This window comes from Haplochromis burtoni, unplaced genomic scaffold, assembly GCF_018398535.1.
Source record: "Haplochromis burtoni strain Fernald_Lab_line unplaced genomic scaffold, NCSU_Asbu1 Contig_450, whole genome shotgun sequence".
Taxonomy (NCBI): Eukaryota; Metazoa; Chordata; class Actinopteri; order Cichliformes; family Cichlidae; genus Haplochromis; species Haplochromis burtoni.
The window spans coordinates 380,423-399,563 of record NW_024582811.1 but is presented as its reverse complement, the minus strand read 5'-3'; the positions used below and the strand labels follow the sequence as shown (position 1 = coordinate 399,563).

At 39.7% G+C, this 19,141-nt stretch overlaps 2 protein-coding genes across 2 annotated transcripts; one reads left to right on the top strand and one right to left on the bottom strand.

Moving 5' to 3' along the window:
- Positions 1-1,346: 1,346 nt before the first annotated feature.
- Positions 1,347-11,923, bottom strand: asb7 (ankyrin repeat and SOCS box containing 7). Its single transcript, XM_005945722.3, has 5 exons — positions 11,651-11,923; positions 10,864-10,964; positions 7,062-7,315; positions 4,412-5,017; positions 1,347-1,884 (listed from the first exon to the last, which is right to left on the bottom strand). Exons 3-5 carry the CDS (start codon positions 7,300-7,302, stop codon positions 1,745-1,747), a joined length of 987 nt encoding a protein of 328 aa, XP_005945784.1. The 5' UTR covers positions 7,303-7,315; positions 10,864-10,964; positions 11,651-11,923; the 3' UTR covers positions 1,347-1,744.
- A 492-nt stretch (positions 11,924-12,415) lies between these two features.
- On the top strand, positions 12,416-18,578 carry lins1 (lines homolog 1). Its single transcript, XM_005945721.3, has 6 exons — positions 12,416-12,812; positions 12,887-12,976; positions 14,327-14,459; positions 14,746-15,336; positions 16,511-16,694; positions 16,954-18,578. The coding sequence occupies exons 1-6, from the start codon at positions 12,456-12,458 to the stop codon at positions 17,684-17,686; spliced, it is 2,088 nt and encodes a 695-aa protein (XP_005945783.1). The 5' UTR covers positions 12,416-12,455; the 3' UTR covers positions 17,687-18,578.
- The last annotated feature ends 563 nt before the right edge of the window (positions 18,579-19,141 follow it).

The following is a 19,141-nucleotide window of genomic DNA, read 5'->3' as shown; positions in this document are numbered from 1 at the left end:
GTCACATATTTACACTGATCTTAGCTTCTAGTGATTGTATATCCATGTTACTAATTCAGGACTTTATTATTCTTGCTTCCATGAAAACTTTTCCCCATTAACATGTGAAAGATTGACCTCATGCTTAAATAAGCAGCCTCACGGCTCTTTTTATGTTAGGCAATTTCAATTTTACACATTGGTGTCAATACGTAACAAAGAAAACTGGATGCTGTCACAGTAACAGATTCTGACTTTGTAGGTCTCTTGTGAGTTTTATCACAAAGACAGCATTTGTCTTAGAAATCCTGCTTCTAATTTACACTGATTGAGACGCTGGTCTGTGCATATTTACTTTGCCCGATGTAGAACCGAGATCATCCTTTCTCAGTGCTCGTGTGCAATGAGTCGGGCAGGATAGTTTTGTATTTGCTGAATAAAATACAGACAACACAAAGACATGGCAACAGCAGAGAACTCAACTTGAGAAGGTGGTTACACTGCCAATTCTGACAAGCCATCAAATATCTTAATGTAACCTGGTTCTACCAGACACACGGTGTCTGAATCTAGCCATGATTAACAGTTATGTAATTGTGACTTATGCTGGAATGACAGGATGTTGTCACTAGAACAGATTGATTAAACCAGTAATGCTATGAATGTCACATTTGAAACACGCTCAATAACTACATATGGCACAGAAACTGAGAGCCCACCTTGTAAGTGACAGAGTTTCAAGCGTTAACCTCGGTTGCAAAAGTCTATACTGGGTATATTGTTGTGTCATAATAAAGTCAAAATATGTCTGCAGAGTCTATTGTTGTCCATGACAAAAAAGCAATGCTGCACTAAATGTAATAAAAACATATTCTTGCTGCTTTTGTCACAGCATCCAGTAGAAGCTTGAAACCTTTCAATTTATTTTAAAATGAACCTCAATCTGGTTGGACAAGCAAACAAAAAACTAGCTGGGATGAAAGTTTGTTTAATTGTTTGGAATAATTTACAACTTGTTTTCATGTTTGTATAGTAGTATTCTACAGGTGGCTACTGACACGATGCTGTTAGCTATAACACAGAATCCATATTTCCTGCGCACCTAAAGCTCCATATCTTTTCTTACTCCTTTCAAACAGAAGGACACACCTTTCATCAATGTGAGGAATACAGCTGAGACAGGCCTGTTGTAAGGAGTGATTCAGAAATGTAAATGCAGTGCCTTTTGGATTCAGGCTCAGTAAAACAAATCAGGGAGCGCACTGGAGAATTTGTTGTTTGCTTCTTTAACAATTATAATTAGCATTCATAGCATTTTTGAAATCATTATTATCATTTTGAAATCATAATCATGATCATTGAAGCACTTTGTTTTAAACAAGGTTTAATGAGAAACAAAATGACAATCAATACACTTTGAGTATACCCATGGAGAATCGCATCATGCACATTTACAAAAAAAAAAAGAGTAAAAATCCTAAGTGCAGCAAGAATGTTTTCTGCAGTCAAATGAGGTTTCTCTTTTCTACAAAACCACAAAAAACAAACAAACTTGAGGTGTATCCATTTCCATTCTTGGGCAACTTTTCTTATTGTAAAAAGTTTGAATAAAAGTGGGGAAAATGTTTTAATGCACTGAGAACTAGGTGAAGAAAAAGCCCTGTGAACAAGTTCACAATTGGTTTCTGTACCTTTCCTTTCAGATGAGGATGATTGCATAGTCTCTTAAGAGATTTGTCATCTCTCCTATTCTTGTGTTATTGCTTCACACAGTGTCAAACTTGTGTTTTAAATAGTCTTTCATAACCTTTGCAAGTGGTAGATCCTCCAAGAATTTCAAGCTTTGAAGGCCAATACAGTGACGGATTTTTATTCGACACAAATCTTGTAGAGTCCGAGGTTGTCCTGAAAGAAGAATAGAAACAATGACTACACATGAAGGAGCTCGTTGACTCCCAGTAACATGACAGAAACAGAGCAAGAAATATCAACTCTGAGCAAATTTATTAGCAAGAGTAGATGTCTCGTTATTTAACAATTAATACAGTGACAGTGCTCACATGCCCCCATTAGTGCAACACTTCGAGTTTTAATTCTACTTTATCTCACAGCAGTGTTTGCATCCTACTGCATTCCAAACATAAAATAAAAACAATAAAATTGAGAGGAAAGTTAGATAATCAATCAGGGTGAAGGTGCACATAACATAATATTAATAATATTATCAAATTTTCTTTTTCTGGAAATCACTACCCTCTGCAAAAGAAAAAAAAAAACCCTCACACACGGTCAAAACAGCCGACAGATTCAAACAAAGGGTTAGAATAGGGAAGAAAGGTCATTCAAATAACTCTGAATATGGCATGGTTGTTCATCTGCCACACAACCATCTCTCAGGTTTACAGAGAATGGCCTAAAAAAAAAGAGAAGCTAGCAGTTCTCGGTGTGAAAATACCTTGTTGGTGTTGGATAGGGCTGTGCGATATGACCAAAACCTCATATCCCGATATAAGACACCTATCGTCCGATAACGATATAAATCACAAAATGTAACATTTTCTGTAAATTCTGTGAATCTCGACTTGCGTGAAGTGTTTCCAGCTGCGCATCATGTAGCTGGAGTCGAGTGTTTTAACCGATGCATGAAACGACACATTTTTAGACAGAAGTTGTAACGGCGCCGTTTTCTTTGTGAGTATTTATTACACGGCGTGCTGCGGGGAAAAGCCTGTTCTAACGTTTGAGCATACGGCGGCTCTTTTTTACTTCCTCATCCGTAAATAATCTGCTCTTTCACGTGATTCAGTTTATTTTGAAAAGTCTCAACAGGATCTTGAGCTTTATTGTGAAAGGTTTATGTGGAACATAAGCAAGCGGACATGTGACATGATGGTTTTACCGTCGTTGTTGCTAACGACAACGCATAAAAATATCCGTCTGTAGTGTGGTTATATTAAATATAAGAGAAAGAGAGAACTTTAAGAAATGAATACAGCCACTGCAGTGACATCAGAACCATGAACAAATATTGCTGTAAACAGTTTATTTTGCGACACCACGAAACAAACGATAGCGTAAAGTGAAACGATAGACGTTTTTATATCGTCATCGATATATATCGTTATATCGAACAGCCCTAGTGTTGGATGTTTTTAAATATTAAATAACCTCAAATTGGTTCTTTCACCAAGTCCAACAGCCCTCTGTGGTGTGGTGGAATAGAAGGATTTACAGAGGACAAGTCTGCAGAAACTGTGTAATGCTATTGTGTCAGTATGGTGAAACAATGACTGAGGAATGTTTTGGGAACCTTGCTGAATCTAAAGGCAGTTCTGAATAAAAAACGTGGTCCAGACTTGACAATTACTGATTCCTGATCATGCTTCAGTAAGAAACTTAGCTATGTTTGTGGTATGATGTGCATGTAGCGTGCTGTTATGTTGTAAATTGTCTGGATACGCTTGGGAAGAAAAACATTTTTATTGCATAAAATGGCACTGATCACATCAGCTGATGGGGAAACATTGTTGGTTTTCCTGGAAAATTACCATAAAATGATGCACTACCCACTTAAAATTCATGAAACTGTTCTGAATATCACTTATTTGTTACTTTAAATTATTTAAGTACAATTTGTGTCTCCTTTCCTGTAACCCCCACCCCCTTGTACATATGTAAAAAGGCAGAGACTGTACAAAGTTGCTGAAATATACTGACCCCAAACACACAACTCCAGAGCCCAGAATGATCTCAAGACTAGAGCACAACCATAAAAAGGAGATAAATCAGAGATTAAATGCACGTGCCATGAGCCAGTTGATTAATGTATATATAACACTGATGAGCCATTTTCACCACAGTACTATAGTCATTTTGGGCCTTCAGAAGAAAAACCCAGAGTAACAAAATCTGCATATCTAGTCGTGTAAAACATGCTGACATGTTTTGTACGCTGTCGAGTCAGTTTTCAACCTTACCTTTTTGTCCTTTAAGAAAAACAAACAAACAACCCAAAACTCTGGCAGTTCACCACTTACTTTTGTTCCATTGCAAGCTATTCATTGGACCTGGATGAGTTGAATTGCAATAACTGGAAAAAGTGGGGTGTTCTAAAACTTTTGACTGGTAGTTAAGTTTGCATAGCTAACTTCAGGATGGTGCTGCATGAGATAACCCATTGTTTTATTTAATGATATAAAGAAATGTTTTGGTATCCCAAATATTGATACTGAATGCTATATCTATATTTGTTGCACAAAATGAAACAGGCAGAATATTGCAATACTATGTTGTAGCAATTTTCTTTCCTTCACCCCTAATTTTCTTTCATAGTTAAGAATATTTACTTTTTCCTCCTTCATGCAACAAACACAACATTGGCATATTGTTCACAATGCCACCGGACTTATATGACAAAGAGTGTGTTACTCACTTGTGACCTTCTGCAGGAAATCCAGACAAGGCCGGCTAATCCCTGACATGCTGACAGACACAGCCACCGGAGTCTGGCCCTCGTAATTCCTAGTATTGGTATCTGCTCCATACGTGTAGAGCATCTGGGCACACAACACATCATCCCTTAGAGCTGACAAATGTAAGGGAGTTTGGCCATCTTCAAGGCGTCCAAGATTAGTGTCCGCTCCCCTCTGCAGGAACATGCGGCAGTATGAGTGATTGCCTTTGATGACAGCATAGCGTAGCAGGAAGCCATTTTGAATGTCAATGTTGGCGCTGTGGTCAAGGAGGATCCGTACACAGCTGGAGCGCTCGCGGATTATGGCGAGCTGTAGTGGCGTGGTTCCTTTGTCGCTCAGAGGGTCTACCTCGGCCTTGAACTCGAGCAGCAGCCGCACGAATGAGTCTCGACCATAGTGGGCAGCCACATGCAGCGGCGTCCAGCCATCGTTACTTTTTGCATTTATAATGTCACTTCGAAACTCTGACTCCAGCATCAGTCGGGCAATGCGTGCTCTGCCATGCATAGCTGCATAGTGAAGTGCGGTGAAGCCACCAATAAAGTCCTTCACTGTGGGGTCAGCTGTACAGACGAGTGAAAAGAAAAGAGTTAAATGCAGCAGACGCTTCATATTATAGGATTTATGATAAGCCAAGATAGTACAGTCCAAGAATAATCTGCTAGAAAGAATTTTTCATCAATTCGTATTTACAGTGCATTCCTGCTAGACTGTTACACTTTAAGTGGACATGAAACACGAAGCCCTGCTCTCAAAAACTGACAGATTTAACAGTCTGTGAAGTTGCATTTAGAAAATAAGTGTTCAAAGTTTTGAGAACATGTTTAGTACGTGACATTACAGGGTTGGTTGGGTTGCAGCTAATAGGTTTACATTAGTGTACGTTAGCTAACTAGTAGCTGAACCAATACCTCACTGCCCAAAAAGCTGATTCTGTCATAGCGCGGTGGTGGCAATGGGAAATCTTTCAAAGATAATGGCAGACGGCTTAAGTGGAGTGGCCAAACAGTCAACTTTTAAAAGTAGCAACAGGGTTTTACCTGACTTATTCATGTAGCAATTTAAATGTTTAGTTATGGGCAAACTGAAGCGTCGTAAAACACTGAAACATTTGAAGCATTTGTGCTGGAATTGTACTGGTTTTGAAACAATATCAAACCCATCTCCACAGTGACCCCTGCTGGTCAATTAGGATATTGCCACATCTTAAACAATATTCAGTCAAACAGTAATGCAAACAAGCCCAGCACAATTCCTAACAAGGTTTTATTTTTAATTAATTTAAAAATATATAATTAAATGAAGAAAATAAATGTTTTCCTTCTTTATAAAAAGGTAAGATTTATTTTCACAGGCTAATTCTGACCAATTATAACAGTCCATTTTATGCACGAGTTAGGACAGTGAGGAACCAACTGCTGCAGATCATGTGTGATGTCTTTGAGGGAGAACTGGTGAGATTGTTCTCTCCACCCCTGATGATACACCAGGACAAATTCAGCAGTGTAAGAGGAAAAAGAGCTCGCCGGTGCCAGATGAGAGATGGAGAGGGGAACAGGAGAGAATATAAAGGCTGTTCTCTCTTTGTAAAGGACCGCTAGAAAGGTTTAACCCTTCAACCCTAACAGGTTAGGGCTCCACTGGTGACAAGTTTTTGCAACGTTTCTTTAAACTACTGCAACTCTTGAATGATGTGGGCAATCTGAAAAATGGCAACCGCTCTTGAAAGCAGCAACTCTGCGCTTTTCAGTGATATTAAGAGTCATTACATTAATCTGAAGCACTGCATCACAGCAGCCCCAGGAATGCAAAGGTTGAGAGAGTGAGCGTGTGCAGTGGAGTTGTGCAGAAAACTGACGTTTTGTTGGACACTTTTCTAATTATTTTATTAGTGTGGTGGGTTTCTTTTTCAGCATTTTCTGCCATGTTTTTTTCCAATTGTTTTATTTTTTAAGTTCTATATATGACCTATCACCCATTACAAAATATACACTGCCCAGCCAACTTCTAACATTTGAAAAAGCATGGTTGCTAGGCAACCCAACCCATTTAACAGCCTTGCACATCTGGCCTTTAAAGCACCTGGCCTATGCAGACCAGGTAGTTTTTTGAAGGATGCGGGGCCTGAATTGGGGCACACCTTGACTCTGTGTATGAGACTCACTGCTGCTATGTTATCTTAAATCAGTCATCTGATTTGGATGCGCTAGCCCGTCATCTCCAGAGTGTATGTCCATGGTTTTTCTGATTCTAACAGAAGATGCACGATAATAATCATATTCTGGGGTGACAAAATGGTATCCGGATGAATCTTAAGTCATATGAATAATATCCCAAACGTGGATTCTGTTCATCTGGACATGGGTGAGTGAAAAAACTTTTCTCCCATTGAGAACGATAAGTCCAGATGAAAAGAATGAACTTTTGGGATTTGGGACACTTAAACATTTTTTAAGTGTTTAAGGGATATTTATCTGAATGCTATAGAAGTGACTTCTTTTCAAATTTCATCTAACAAAGCTGAATAAATGCCCACTTTTTAGTAACACAATGCCCTGTAGCATTAACAGCAAAAACATTTTCAGGTCGTGGGGTTGGGGGTCTGACCTCCATGCTCCAGGAAAACTCGAACACATCTCTCTTTTCCCTTGGCTGCTGAGAAGTGAAGCAGTGTCCAGCCATTGGCATCGCGGATCTTTGGCGAGTATCCTTGCTCCAGCATTCTCCTAACAGTGTATACATCCCCTGCTGCCACTGCAGCCTGGATCTGCAGCTCTTCATGAAGCTCAGGGTTCCTTCTGCAGTGGTGGTTCAACATCCTGTCACATTTCGGAATGGTAATTTTCATCTGTACCTAAGCTCTGTTTAAAATAAATTAAATAAAAATCAGTAAATATATTCAGATTCAGATGGTACATTAAGCATGACTGAAATTAAGTTCAGACTTATGGCCGTGGCTTTTAATCTGAAAAGACAACACTAAAATTGAAAAAGTAGTAACGCATAACTTGATGATAGAAGCGGCTTAAGAGCCTGTGTCAGTTTAAGTGTCGTTTTCAATAAATTGCATGCTGAAGCTCAACTTGGAACCCTGTTAATATCCAACCATGAAAAATATGATTTTTTCAAGTATGTGAGTGAAGTTGCCCCCACCTTCTTCAAATCCAACAGAAGTGGTGTCAAATGTTTGCGCTACGTTTGTGCTGCTAAAGTGTTAGTTTGTTAAATGCTATCATTTTAAAGATATTAGCGGCACAAGCAAAACATTTAGTAGCACAAACATTTGACACCACTTCTGTTGGATTTGAAGAAGGTGGGGGGCAACTTCACACTTCAAGTGGTCTTAAACGTTTGATTGGGACTGTATCTGACCTGTCTGAGGATATTTTAATGGTTAAAATAAACTCATTCATACATTACAGTACAGTGTCTGCCTACCGCCTCAGTGCAACAAAGATCTACAATTTAAGCAGTTCATTGTAGATCTGACAGACTTGAATGGACATAAATGGCTGACAAAACACACAAATCAAGCACACACAGGTGGTGCATTAAAAAAATAGCTTAAAAAAAATCAAAATCAAAATGTTAAGGCATTTTAAGCATAAGAATAGGAATCAAAATAATACTGAAATGGTGTACTAATGATGTTCAGGAGTTTTTAAGGGTTAACATTAATAATGAGCTTCCTCAAATATTGAGGAAGCTCATTATTTGATCGAGGGCTGAGCGATGAGGAAAATCTAATATCTGTATCTCATGATATGTTTAAATAACCTCCAGAATCAAATGTTTTTTCCAACCACATGAGTGCGGAAGGAAAAACTCTTTTTTAACAGGAAGAACCCTCCGGCAGAACCAGGCTCTGGGAGGGGCGGGGCATCTGCCGTAACCGGTTAGGGAGATGGAAGGAAGACAGGATGACTCAAAGCAGAGAGGTCTATTAACACATGAAGAAGAAATACTCAAAGCATCATGGGATTTGTTAAGTGTGGATAGTTAAATTTATTTATTTATTAATACTGATTTTATCTATTGTTCTGATTTTATCTGTTTTGATTTTATATACTGTTTTGTTTGTTTGTTTGTTTGTTTGTTTGTTAATTAGTTAGTTTGTTTGTTTGCTTGTTTTAATCAATTTTAAATCATGCTTTTTATTTGTTTTTGTTTCTAATGTCTCTGTAAAGCACTTTGAATCACCTTGTTGTTGAATTGTGCTATACAAATAAACTTGCCTTGCCTTAAATGCAATAGCAAGTTGTGCCTTGTTCTCAGAAGGACAGCAAGTGGACAGGGATAGGTGAGAAGAGGCAATGCAAGGAGGAAGAGAGGCAAAGAGTGATTCAGAGGCAGAGCCTGGTTTATTTCCCACAGCTTTTGTAATCTGTTGCCTTATGGTTCCAAGCGCTGTCACCAATCTTTGCATTTCATTATTATCTCACAACACTTGTTTAATCAGCTACCAGCTCTCCTACAGACTTTTTAAATGTCTACAGTGTCAGATCAACACAGCCCTGCCCTCCAGCACCATCAGCAGCAGCAGCAGCACCTCAACAGCAACACTGTACCCATCAGGTAAGAAATAGGCTACCTTTGCTTTGCCTTGTCCCCGCCTGATAAGTGATATAAAATGATGTGAATCCATATTAGATTTTTGAAGAATGTGGGTTGTTGTTATTCACCCTGGTCCCATGTGCCCCTGTTTAACTTTCAGGACCCGCCCCTTCAAAAATCTCTACACAGCTCTGCCTGAAAAAACAGTGCCGTGGTCCCAGAGTCTGCCGAAAAGCAACAGACCGAGCAGGAGGTGTATTCTTGCCTCGACACCCACCTTTGTTGTAGTGTTTGTGTTGCATATTAATTACGTCACAGGACACTTGGACGCGTTGCTATGACAATTAAAACGCACATTAGGTGGTACTCGATTATAATGGAAAACCAGTTAATCCAATTCGAGTCGTGGCGAATCAAACCGAGCAGGTTGAATGTGATCTTCTTGTTCTTGAGTGTAACGAGTAGTCTGCAAATTGTTCTGTATTAACACTGATGATGTGCATTGATACAGTGTACATTGATGGGGTCTCCAAATTCTAGATGTCGACACTGATACACCTGTAGAGTGTTTTTGATGAAATATTGTGAACAATGTTGTTACAGAAATAACTCTGGCACATTAGTTGTCTGCTATGGTCTTTCGGTGTTGGCTGGCTAGTGCACTAATTGTTTTTAAGGATGTACCACATTGTTAATCTGGCCACTGCCAAATTTCTTACCATCTCTCTCTGGTTTATTGTGGGGTTTTTTCCCAGCCTAGTGATGGTGTACCTTGTATGCACTGCCATCTGTCTGAGACTTCTATTCAAAAATGCAAAACTACAAATACAAAATCAGCTCTATGAGTCAACTTCAGGCGTCTGCTTCATTTGTGATGACATAGCAAGGAAACAAGCCCCATCTGGCAATGAAACTGCTTTGGAGTCAACTGTCCAGTTAACTTTGAGCATCTAAAAACAGGGGACTACAAGAAAAGGGTGTAAGCCGCTTCTTACTGTACTGCAGCTAGGATAGGCTCCAGCCCCTCCATCACCCTAAATTTCTCAGCAGTTAATCCAAACTCTGAAAAAACATTAACTTAAAGCTCAAAGTCTGCACTTGAACACATTTGACTCAAAATCCAGAGTGGTGGAGTATAGATGGTAAACGGACTGGTTCTTATATAGCGCTTTTCTACTCTGAGCACTCAAAATGCTTTACAAAACTTGCCTCATTCACACAAGCATACTGTACTGTTTCTATCTAAGCTTCCTATCTAACATTCACACGCATTCACTGACGGATGCATCTTGCCCAAGGATATTTGGCACGCAGACTGGAGAGACGAGGATTGAACTACCAACCTTCTGATTAGCAGGTGCTCTACCACCTGAGCTACACTTCAAAAGACCATCAAATCATTTTTTTTATTAAATTATTAACAGTTTGAAAATTTGGTTGATCTCAGAATTGCACAAATAATGTATAAAGCAGCAAACAAATCTTTACTCCACGACATTCAGAACTTAGGAGTAAAAACTATCATTTATTAATTTTTCTTTAATTCAGTCTTACTGAATAAAAAGCGGAAAACTTGGAATTTAAATAATATAGAGGCAAAACTATAAACGTTTTATATATTCCCCCCAAAAATGTAATTATAAATGAAGTTATCTGAAAATGTACATGTTTGACGTATGTTCAGGCACAACAGTGGAATTTCAGAGACAGTCACTTTTTTGCTTCAGCTAACAAAGGCTTAACCATTACTTGATGAAGAGGTCTAGCAAGTTTTTTTGGTTTCCTTGTTGGGAGAAATTATGTTGATGTTAAAAGAAAAGAAACAAAAGCTAATGTTTTAGATATTAAAATGTACCTTTGGACCAGCTGATGAGATAGGCTTCTTTTAGTCATATCAGAGCTGCTTTGCAGATGTACTGGTTGGTGCACACTGTGAAGAACTGAGAATTTGTTTCCCTGTGGCACACAAACACAGTCATCAAAAAAAGATTAGAGGCAATGAAGAGTATTGTGAACACTAACGGGCAGAGTCAATTGATTATGGATACACCCCATTTATTGCTGAAAACCACAACAGCCAAACAATAGTAACAACCAGAGAGTTAAATACAAAAAAATAATGATATGCATATACACAACCCAAAGGTAAACTTGCTAATTACACTATTTTTTATCCAACCTGGGAAAACTTTGCAAATGAATGAAAACGTAACTATCTGTCATTACCTTAAAAGTTTGGCTCGTTAGTTTAACTCGTTTGTGATAAACAATAGACATCACCGTGGCTTTAGTTGCTAACATGCCCAATAATACAAAGCACGCACAAGTATACAGATATAACTTACAAAAGCTCGGCGGTGAAGATAGCTCGTTTCCACCACCCCAGAAAGTGTAACGACAGTTGATCCTTTTAGAATAACCCATGGTCTACTGCTGTACGTTTCTTAGAAGGTTAGCTGAAGCTAGTTAGCCAGAAAGCTAACAAACTCATTCGCTCGTTTTTAATTTTATTTGGCTTCATTTGACTTTTTACACTATTATAATTGAGTAGAAATAAACCCCCAAACACAGCGTGTGTGGATATTAAAAGGAATTCTACGCCTTTATTGACAAAACAGCAGCTCTATAAAACAAAGACTTACTTGTCAGACGCTGAACCGACGTGTAACTGAGCCAATCAGCTTTCAGGTATACGGAACGATTGAAGTTGTCAAAGCTGCATTATTCCGTTACTTTCAGCACAAATACAATACCAAACAAAGAAGCTAGTGTCAAACTTTTATCCATATCTTTGTAGGTAATGACAAGAATAATCTAACTGTTCAACACTAAGACTTAATCAAAGAGTGTCTGCGAAGAGCTTCACCAGCGTGACTCCATCAGCAAAAACAATAACACTTCCGTCTGCAGACTTTCACAATATAAGTATAATTTCCACAGCACGTCAAGAACTTCCATTTGCAAAGCAGACGTATGAAACTGTATTTTAGGATGCAATTAATTTAAAATTAATCAGAAAGGCAAGGAAACGTGCATATATGATGATGCTATTCTGATTAATCAATTTGCAGATTAATGATCATAAAACTAACCTCACGGCCCATTGTTAGTCAGTGGAGCTAGTTTCCATCATTATTCTGCAGTCAGCTGAGATTAAAGGAGTGGTTTGGATGAAGAAACCTTTCTCCTACAGAAAACGTCCAGTTTGACAGAATGAACTTTCTGAAACTAGACACATTATATAAATCCATGGTCATTGTAGTAAATAAAGTGCTCGTATTATATTCACTATTATATATTCCCCACAATGTAAAAACAACAACAACAATATAAAGTTGTATTTTCATTTATTGGACTTTTTTGTTTTATTTTGGTAATGCTTCACGTATTTTGTAGGGGTACTTCCGTGTATATCACGTGGGAGATCCACGCGGAAGTAGCCGCGCAATGGAGGGCAATATGAGTTGTAAAGACGAAGACCTGTCCGTAATGACAGGGCTTTTTAACTGTTTGACAGAAGCGTACAGATGCTTTCTTGCGGGATCGTATCCCCCTCAAAATGCTGCCGATGTAGCGAGCGTAATATATTCCGGCTTTTGTGGACCTGTCCACGGGAAAGGCAGAGAAGGTTCCCCCTCAGAGTACTGCGGTGAAAACAGTGCGGAGCTGACTTGCATGTGCATGTCTTTCCTCGAGAGGGTTTCTTCCAATCTGACGTCTCAGGGGCTGCATCCAGACGTTAGGTTTTATTATGCGGAGGTCCTAAAAGTATTGCTTGAAGACATGGATCTCATCACGCACCTTGTAAGTGCTACCACTGCTCAGGGAGTAAAGACGTAAAGTTATCTTAATAATTGATTTAATTACCTTTTCCACAGGTAAAGCGGTTCCAAGCCGAGGACCACATTATCTCACATCTGGCTGCAAAGACGGCATCAAACTGTGTTTTTTACCTTGTCTGCAAATCTGTAAGTAGTCATTCTTTGGGGATTCGTCTTCAGCAACGACTTTTTGTTTCCGTCTCTGAGATGACCGAAGCGCTTTAGCCTACCTACTGTAAATCACATACTATTAAAAAATATGCAACACTGTTCATTGTGTGTAATGTTAAGAATGGTGAACAAAGCAAAGTTTAAAGTAATGTAAAAGGAGACGCCAGAAGGTTCTAGGGTAAAACTTCAGCAACTGGTAGGTTGTACGACTAAGACCAGACTGGCCAACCTGTGCACCACCTGAACTTACAAGAAAGCCTATGACTCAAAACCTCAGACATGGAACCTGGAATTCATAGAGCTACACAAGATGAGCAGAACCCTAATAGTAAAAAAAGAGAGGAAAGGTAGTTACTGCAATCCTCTAAGGTCTATCAGAAGGCAACACACTGAAAATAGCCAATTGGGAACCATGAAAAGGCTACTAGGAAAGCTACAACAACCCAGCGAGTAAGGCAGGTCCTGAGAAGTAGGTGAATGGGAAGAACAAGATCAAGGCAATCGCCACCTACACCCAAAGGAGGAGATCAAATCCACTGACATCAAGACAACGAAGCTTCTTACTTATGCATCTAGCCCTCTGAGACTGTACGCTGAGCGGAGGGAAGGAGACCAAGTGTCAGAAGCACTATCCAGGGTGAAACAACAAAGAGCCACATCATTTATTGTGGCCATCAGGAAGATGTATAGTACCATATCACCCCAATGGAGCACTTTGCTCTCAGATTGCAGATTTACTTGTGGTTACTGGGATATTTAAAAGTAGGGAGGCAGAACCTTCAGGTATCAGGCACCTTGTCTGTGGACCCAGCTTCCAGCTTGGATTTGGGAGACAGAGACCCTTTCTACTTTTAAGATTAGGCTGAGGACTTTCCTTGTTCTGAAAGCTTACAGCTATGGCTGAATCGTGTGACCTTGAATCCACACTTAGTAGGACTTAGCAGTAGACTTAGGCTGCTGGGGTCCTCTCAAGATGCACTGAGCGTTTCTCCTTCTCTTACCCTTTTTTACTCACCATCAACGGCTCTTTCACAGCATGTCTTTTATCTGGTCCCCCGCCCGACTGGTCATGGCAGATGGCTGCCGCGACCTGGTTCTGACGGGTTGGACAACAGTGGAAAGGAACTCCCTTTTGAAATGAAGGTTGAAAGGGAGTTTTTCCTCCCCACTGTTGCCAAGTCCTTACTCATAGGAAGTTATCTGTTAGGGTTTCTCTGTAAAATTTTAGTGTCTTTACCTTTCAGTATTGAGCACCTCGAAGCGACTGCTGTTGTGATTTGACAGTTTAAAATTGAATTTGAGTGCTTGTATGCTTAAATTTCTTAGGGACTTATCAGTCCTGCCTGGCAGAGGAAATGTGAACAAGCATTTCAGAACCCGTGGCCTGGTGCTGAATTAGATGCCTGTTTGTGGTCACTGACTGAAGTCTCCAAAAAACTTCTTAAAGGAGCTCATCGAGGTAAACGGTGTTAGTAATTTTCATTTTCAAGGAGTCCAAGGAGTCCGTGATATCTAGGCTATAATGGTAACAAAAATACAGAAAATTGTAGAAACTGCAGCCAGAACATTTTAAGATTTTGAACATTTAAATGAATTTTCTGAAAGATGAGTTTGTTATTGAAATCATTTGTTCTGTAGCTAGGCTAACTCCTTGGGGTAAGATATGGGCAGATATGATGCTTACAGGATGACGGTTGATTTTGTCTACTCTCACATTTTGAATGCCTTTTTTTTCCTTCCATTAGAGCTCATGACACTTCTGGTAGGTTTTGACCTCACTCTAAGTGTTCTATGTTCAAAACTGCTCCCTGAAGAGAAGAAACACATGTCACAGCATTCAGTGGATTTTACCAGAAGCTCACACTGGGGAACATCATTATGTCTACTGCTAGACCTGCTTGAGGTGCTGACTTCTTCTAGTTTGGTATGTGGAGCTGGTGTCCGTTTGAAGAGTCAGAGAGTAACCCACCTTCACTCGTTGGCCCTCCTAAACATCTGCTGCTCCTCAGAGTATTATGTTAAAAAGAGAGTGCTGCTTCTTCTAAAGAGAGCAATCCTCCAGAAGGCTGGAGAGGACTGGATTTCAGGCGATGTGGCGTCAGGGAGGACGTGTGGAAACTGGAGCTCTGATATGAGCATTCTAGCTCGGACTGTGTTAAAAGCAGCTTCTGACAATTGGTTACTGAGTATTCAAATGCAGTCTGGCGCTTTCTTTGGAGGAACCAGGGACATTCTGGGAGATCAGATGCAGAACTGGGATTGCATGATGCTGAGAGCTGTCAGCCTCATTATTCTCAAGTCCATAGAGCTTTGCATCCAAACAGCTGCAGGATCAGGTGAGAATTAAAAAGAAATACCAGCGTGGTTGATGATCTATCATTCTTGCATGAGTACAATTAAAGATGTTGCTGAACTTTAAACCAATTAAATTAAAAACAAATCATTTGAAGCTCTTCTTTTTGATAACCGTGATAGTACTGGGTTTTTTTCCTCACCCAGAAATCTCAGCAGCACATTCAGTGGAAAAACAATGAAAGAAATGTTGAATGTTTTCACTCAGTGTCTGTTCTCTCCCCTGACCAGTCAAGTCAAAGACAAAAATCTGGATGACAGATGCTTTGAAAATGACATTTGATATTTCAAATGTTGTGTAGCCAATGATTGTAAATCTAAAGTTATTAAGAAATGATCAGTCAAAAGAGGGTTTTCAGGAAAAACTGTTAAATGTTCAGTTTCTATGCCATATGTCAGAACAAGCTCCAGAGTGTGATTGAAGTGGTGGGTGGGTCCTTTTACATTTGGAGAGAAGCCGTTTAATAACAGATTAAATGCAGAGTTGAAGCTGCATCTATGTTTAAGTCACCCACAGTAATTATTTTATCTGAACTGAGTGTGATAAATTAGAGAGAAGCTCGAAGTGCCAGGTGGACAATCGATATCAATAAATAAAATGTTTTTGTCCTGGCTCTCTGCCATCACCCACACCTGGTTATGCGGCAGATGGCTGCTCCTCCCTGACGGAGTTTCTGACGGAGGTTTCGTCCTTTATGTCCTCCAATGGGCAGGGATAGTTCAGTAGGTAGAGTGGTGGCCCCATGATCGGAAGGTCGGGGGTTCGACTCCACTGAACGGCTACCCTGAGGTACCCCTGAGCAAGGTACCGTCCCTACACACTGCTCCCCGGGCGCTGCATTGGTGGCTGCCCACTGCTTCACTGGGTGAATGGGTTAAATGCAGAGGAACTATTTCCCCATGGGGACTAACACGCACACTTTACTTTTACTTTTTTTTTTTTAAAAGAGTTTCGTTTTTCCATTCCACTGTCGCCAAATGTTTACTCAGCGGAGGTTGTTTGATTGCTGCAGTTTTCTTTGTATTATTGTCGGGTCTTTACCTTTAATCTCTTTCTCTAAACAGGTCAGGTTTCACCCAGAAAGTTTACCAATGATCTTAAAAGCCTTTATATGCTTTCTGCTGTGACTTAGGCGTATGATTATCTTCTCAACACAGAAGTGAAGACTGCAACAGAGGTTCATGCATACCTGCAGAGTCTGTGGGGCTTCCTGAGACAGTACAGGTTCAAACAGAGAGCGGTCACTCATCTCTGCTGCTGGATCAGCATGCTGTTTGGAGAACAGGATGATGACATGATGGAGGCAGCTAAAGCTCTGCTCTACACATTTCTTCATTACAGGTAAAACAGATACCAGATTTGGGTATGATATAAAAACTATAATGGTAAAGAGGTCCTGGTGTTAGTTTACCATCTTTAAAGATGCTTAAAGATAACTTCTACACATGTAAAAGTATTCAGATTTAAAATATACATGTGTGTGTTTCTGTCACTGTTTACTGATACTTCACTGTCTTTCACTTTACCAGAAGAGAAAAATTCAAATAAGCTGTTAGTGTTTACGTGATATGTTCTAATTAGATTTTTCTCTCATTTTTAGACTGACTTCTGGGATGGATGAATTTGCAGTGCTGGAGACGGCCTGTGCATCTGGCTTTAACCCTCACTGTCACTTTGTGCTTCTGCTTCAGAGCATGTCCTTTGACTATAGCATCCTCCTAGACTTTCTGATCTCAGCTGAAACCTGCTTCCTGGAGTACTTTGTGCAGTACTTGAAATGCCTCCGAGATGATTGGCAGGGCTTCGCTGCAGCATGTGGACGTATCACTATGTCAGACTGTTGTCTTTCACAGCAGAAGAAGTTAGGCGCCGATAGGTCAACATTGAAATGTAAAGGAGAGCCAGATAAAGTAGAATCTGGTTCCTGTGTTATTCCACCAGCTGGAAGGCTAGGTATGGCTTCAGAGCTTCGCCTTGTAGAGTATGATACTTCTGATGAGTCTGATTCTGAGAATACAGTGGAATCTGTCTGTGCCTTGAATGGGAAACCATATAAGTCAACAGCTTTACTGAGTCCAAGACCGGAAGGATTATTACAGCCAGTGTTGCAGAGTGAAGAAACATCACGCGCAAACATGGCATCTCTGTCATGGCAGCTTACAGGTGAAATATCAGTCAGAGCACTCCATTGTTTGTCACAGCTTAGAGAGGTGGTAACGAGGCTGCACACAAAGAAGCTCTTCCCATATAACCCTTCTTCACTCTTAAAGCTCCTAGCGCAAGTAGAGAGCTGTTACCAGAAATCACACCTGTCACAATGCAGTAAATCATGAGGATCACTAGTTTCAGTGATTTTGTTTGTTTGCTGATGTGGTGTGCACTTCCAGTTCCTGCTATTGCACATATAAAAATATTATTGTCAATATTATAAATATTCATCCCTTTATCTGTATTTACATTTTGTGTTTCACTAATTGTTTTATATTTCTAAGTACAAATGCTATTTCATTGACAGTGTTACATTTAGTGCTCAGTCTTTAAAAAATATTACCATGTCTTACTATTATCATGTCATTAAGTAAAAAACATGTCAAATTGTTTCTGAAGCTATACCATAGGGTGGCAGCAGAGGACCTTTAAGTGCATTCTCAGAAGGCAATTTTAATGTCACGCCGGGGTGGATGTACCTCAGGAAGTTTTGGTGTTTTGGTCCCTGGCTGATCCAGTTTGTTTGAAAGATACCAAAGTTGTTCACAGATGCATCCATCAGGGTCTAAATGTTGGATACAGAATGATCTGACTCAGGAATTGTCCCAGCTTTTATAAAGCGCTTTGAGTGCACAGATAGAATAGAAAAGTGCTTTAAAGTCCATTTACCATTCACTCCCAGAGTTGCTATTTTTTTTTATTGTAAAGCAGTTTTGCTCTACGATTATGGCTGTCAAAGAGAACCTATTTTAAGTGCATCTTTAACTCTTATATGATTCTGGGCACATTTTGTGCCATTCCAAGTTTTAATTTTTGTGCTATTTTGGCTGCGCTGAACGAATAAAACCCCATATTTGCTAGTAGATATAATTTTTTATTTTCATTTTAGAATTGTTGTCTCATTTCCTTAAATAAGCTTAAAATGGCTAAGCCATGCAAAAGCCGGCACAATTTATCTTCTGGCCAAAACATGTCCCATTTAAACAAGTGAAAATACAATTTTTGATCCCAAATCAACTAACGAATTCCTTTATGCTAAGATTTCATTTTTGACAACTTGCCTTTAATGTTTTGTTTTTATATTTGTCCAACCAAATGGGTGTCTTGCTAATGAAATGATGAACGTGTGCTGCTAATGATGTTAGATAATTTTGTGTGTGCAAGTCTTTTTTTCTTAGAAGGCCACACTGTGTGTTATAAACTAATTCAATAATAATTACTGATAGGTGACCTTTCAGAGCTTCAAAGCTATCTCAGCAGCAAGAACCAAAGCTCAGGTAATTCATGCAACTGCACTGCAGCCATGGTTAGAAGTATGAGCAGTAGTGCAGGAGCACTCTGCAAGAAGATGGCAAGACTTTACAGCATAGAGGAGCCTCTGGAAAAGACACATCATACTCCTCCGGGCTGACATGGAGGAGGCCTCGGACGTAGAAACAGACCAGCTGGAGTCCAACTCTGACTCATCTGAAGGTGAGAGTGAAAAGATGGTTGAAGCAGTCACAGGATGGACTCCTTATCCCCATATTTTGGTCTTCAACAAAGACTGCAATGCTCTACTACCTCCCAGTAGCCAAAGG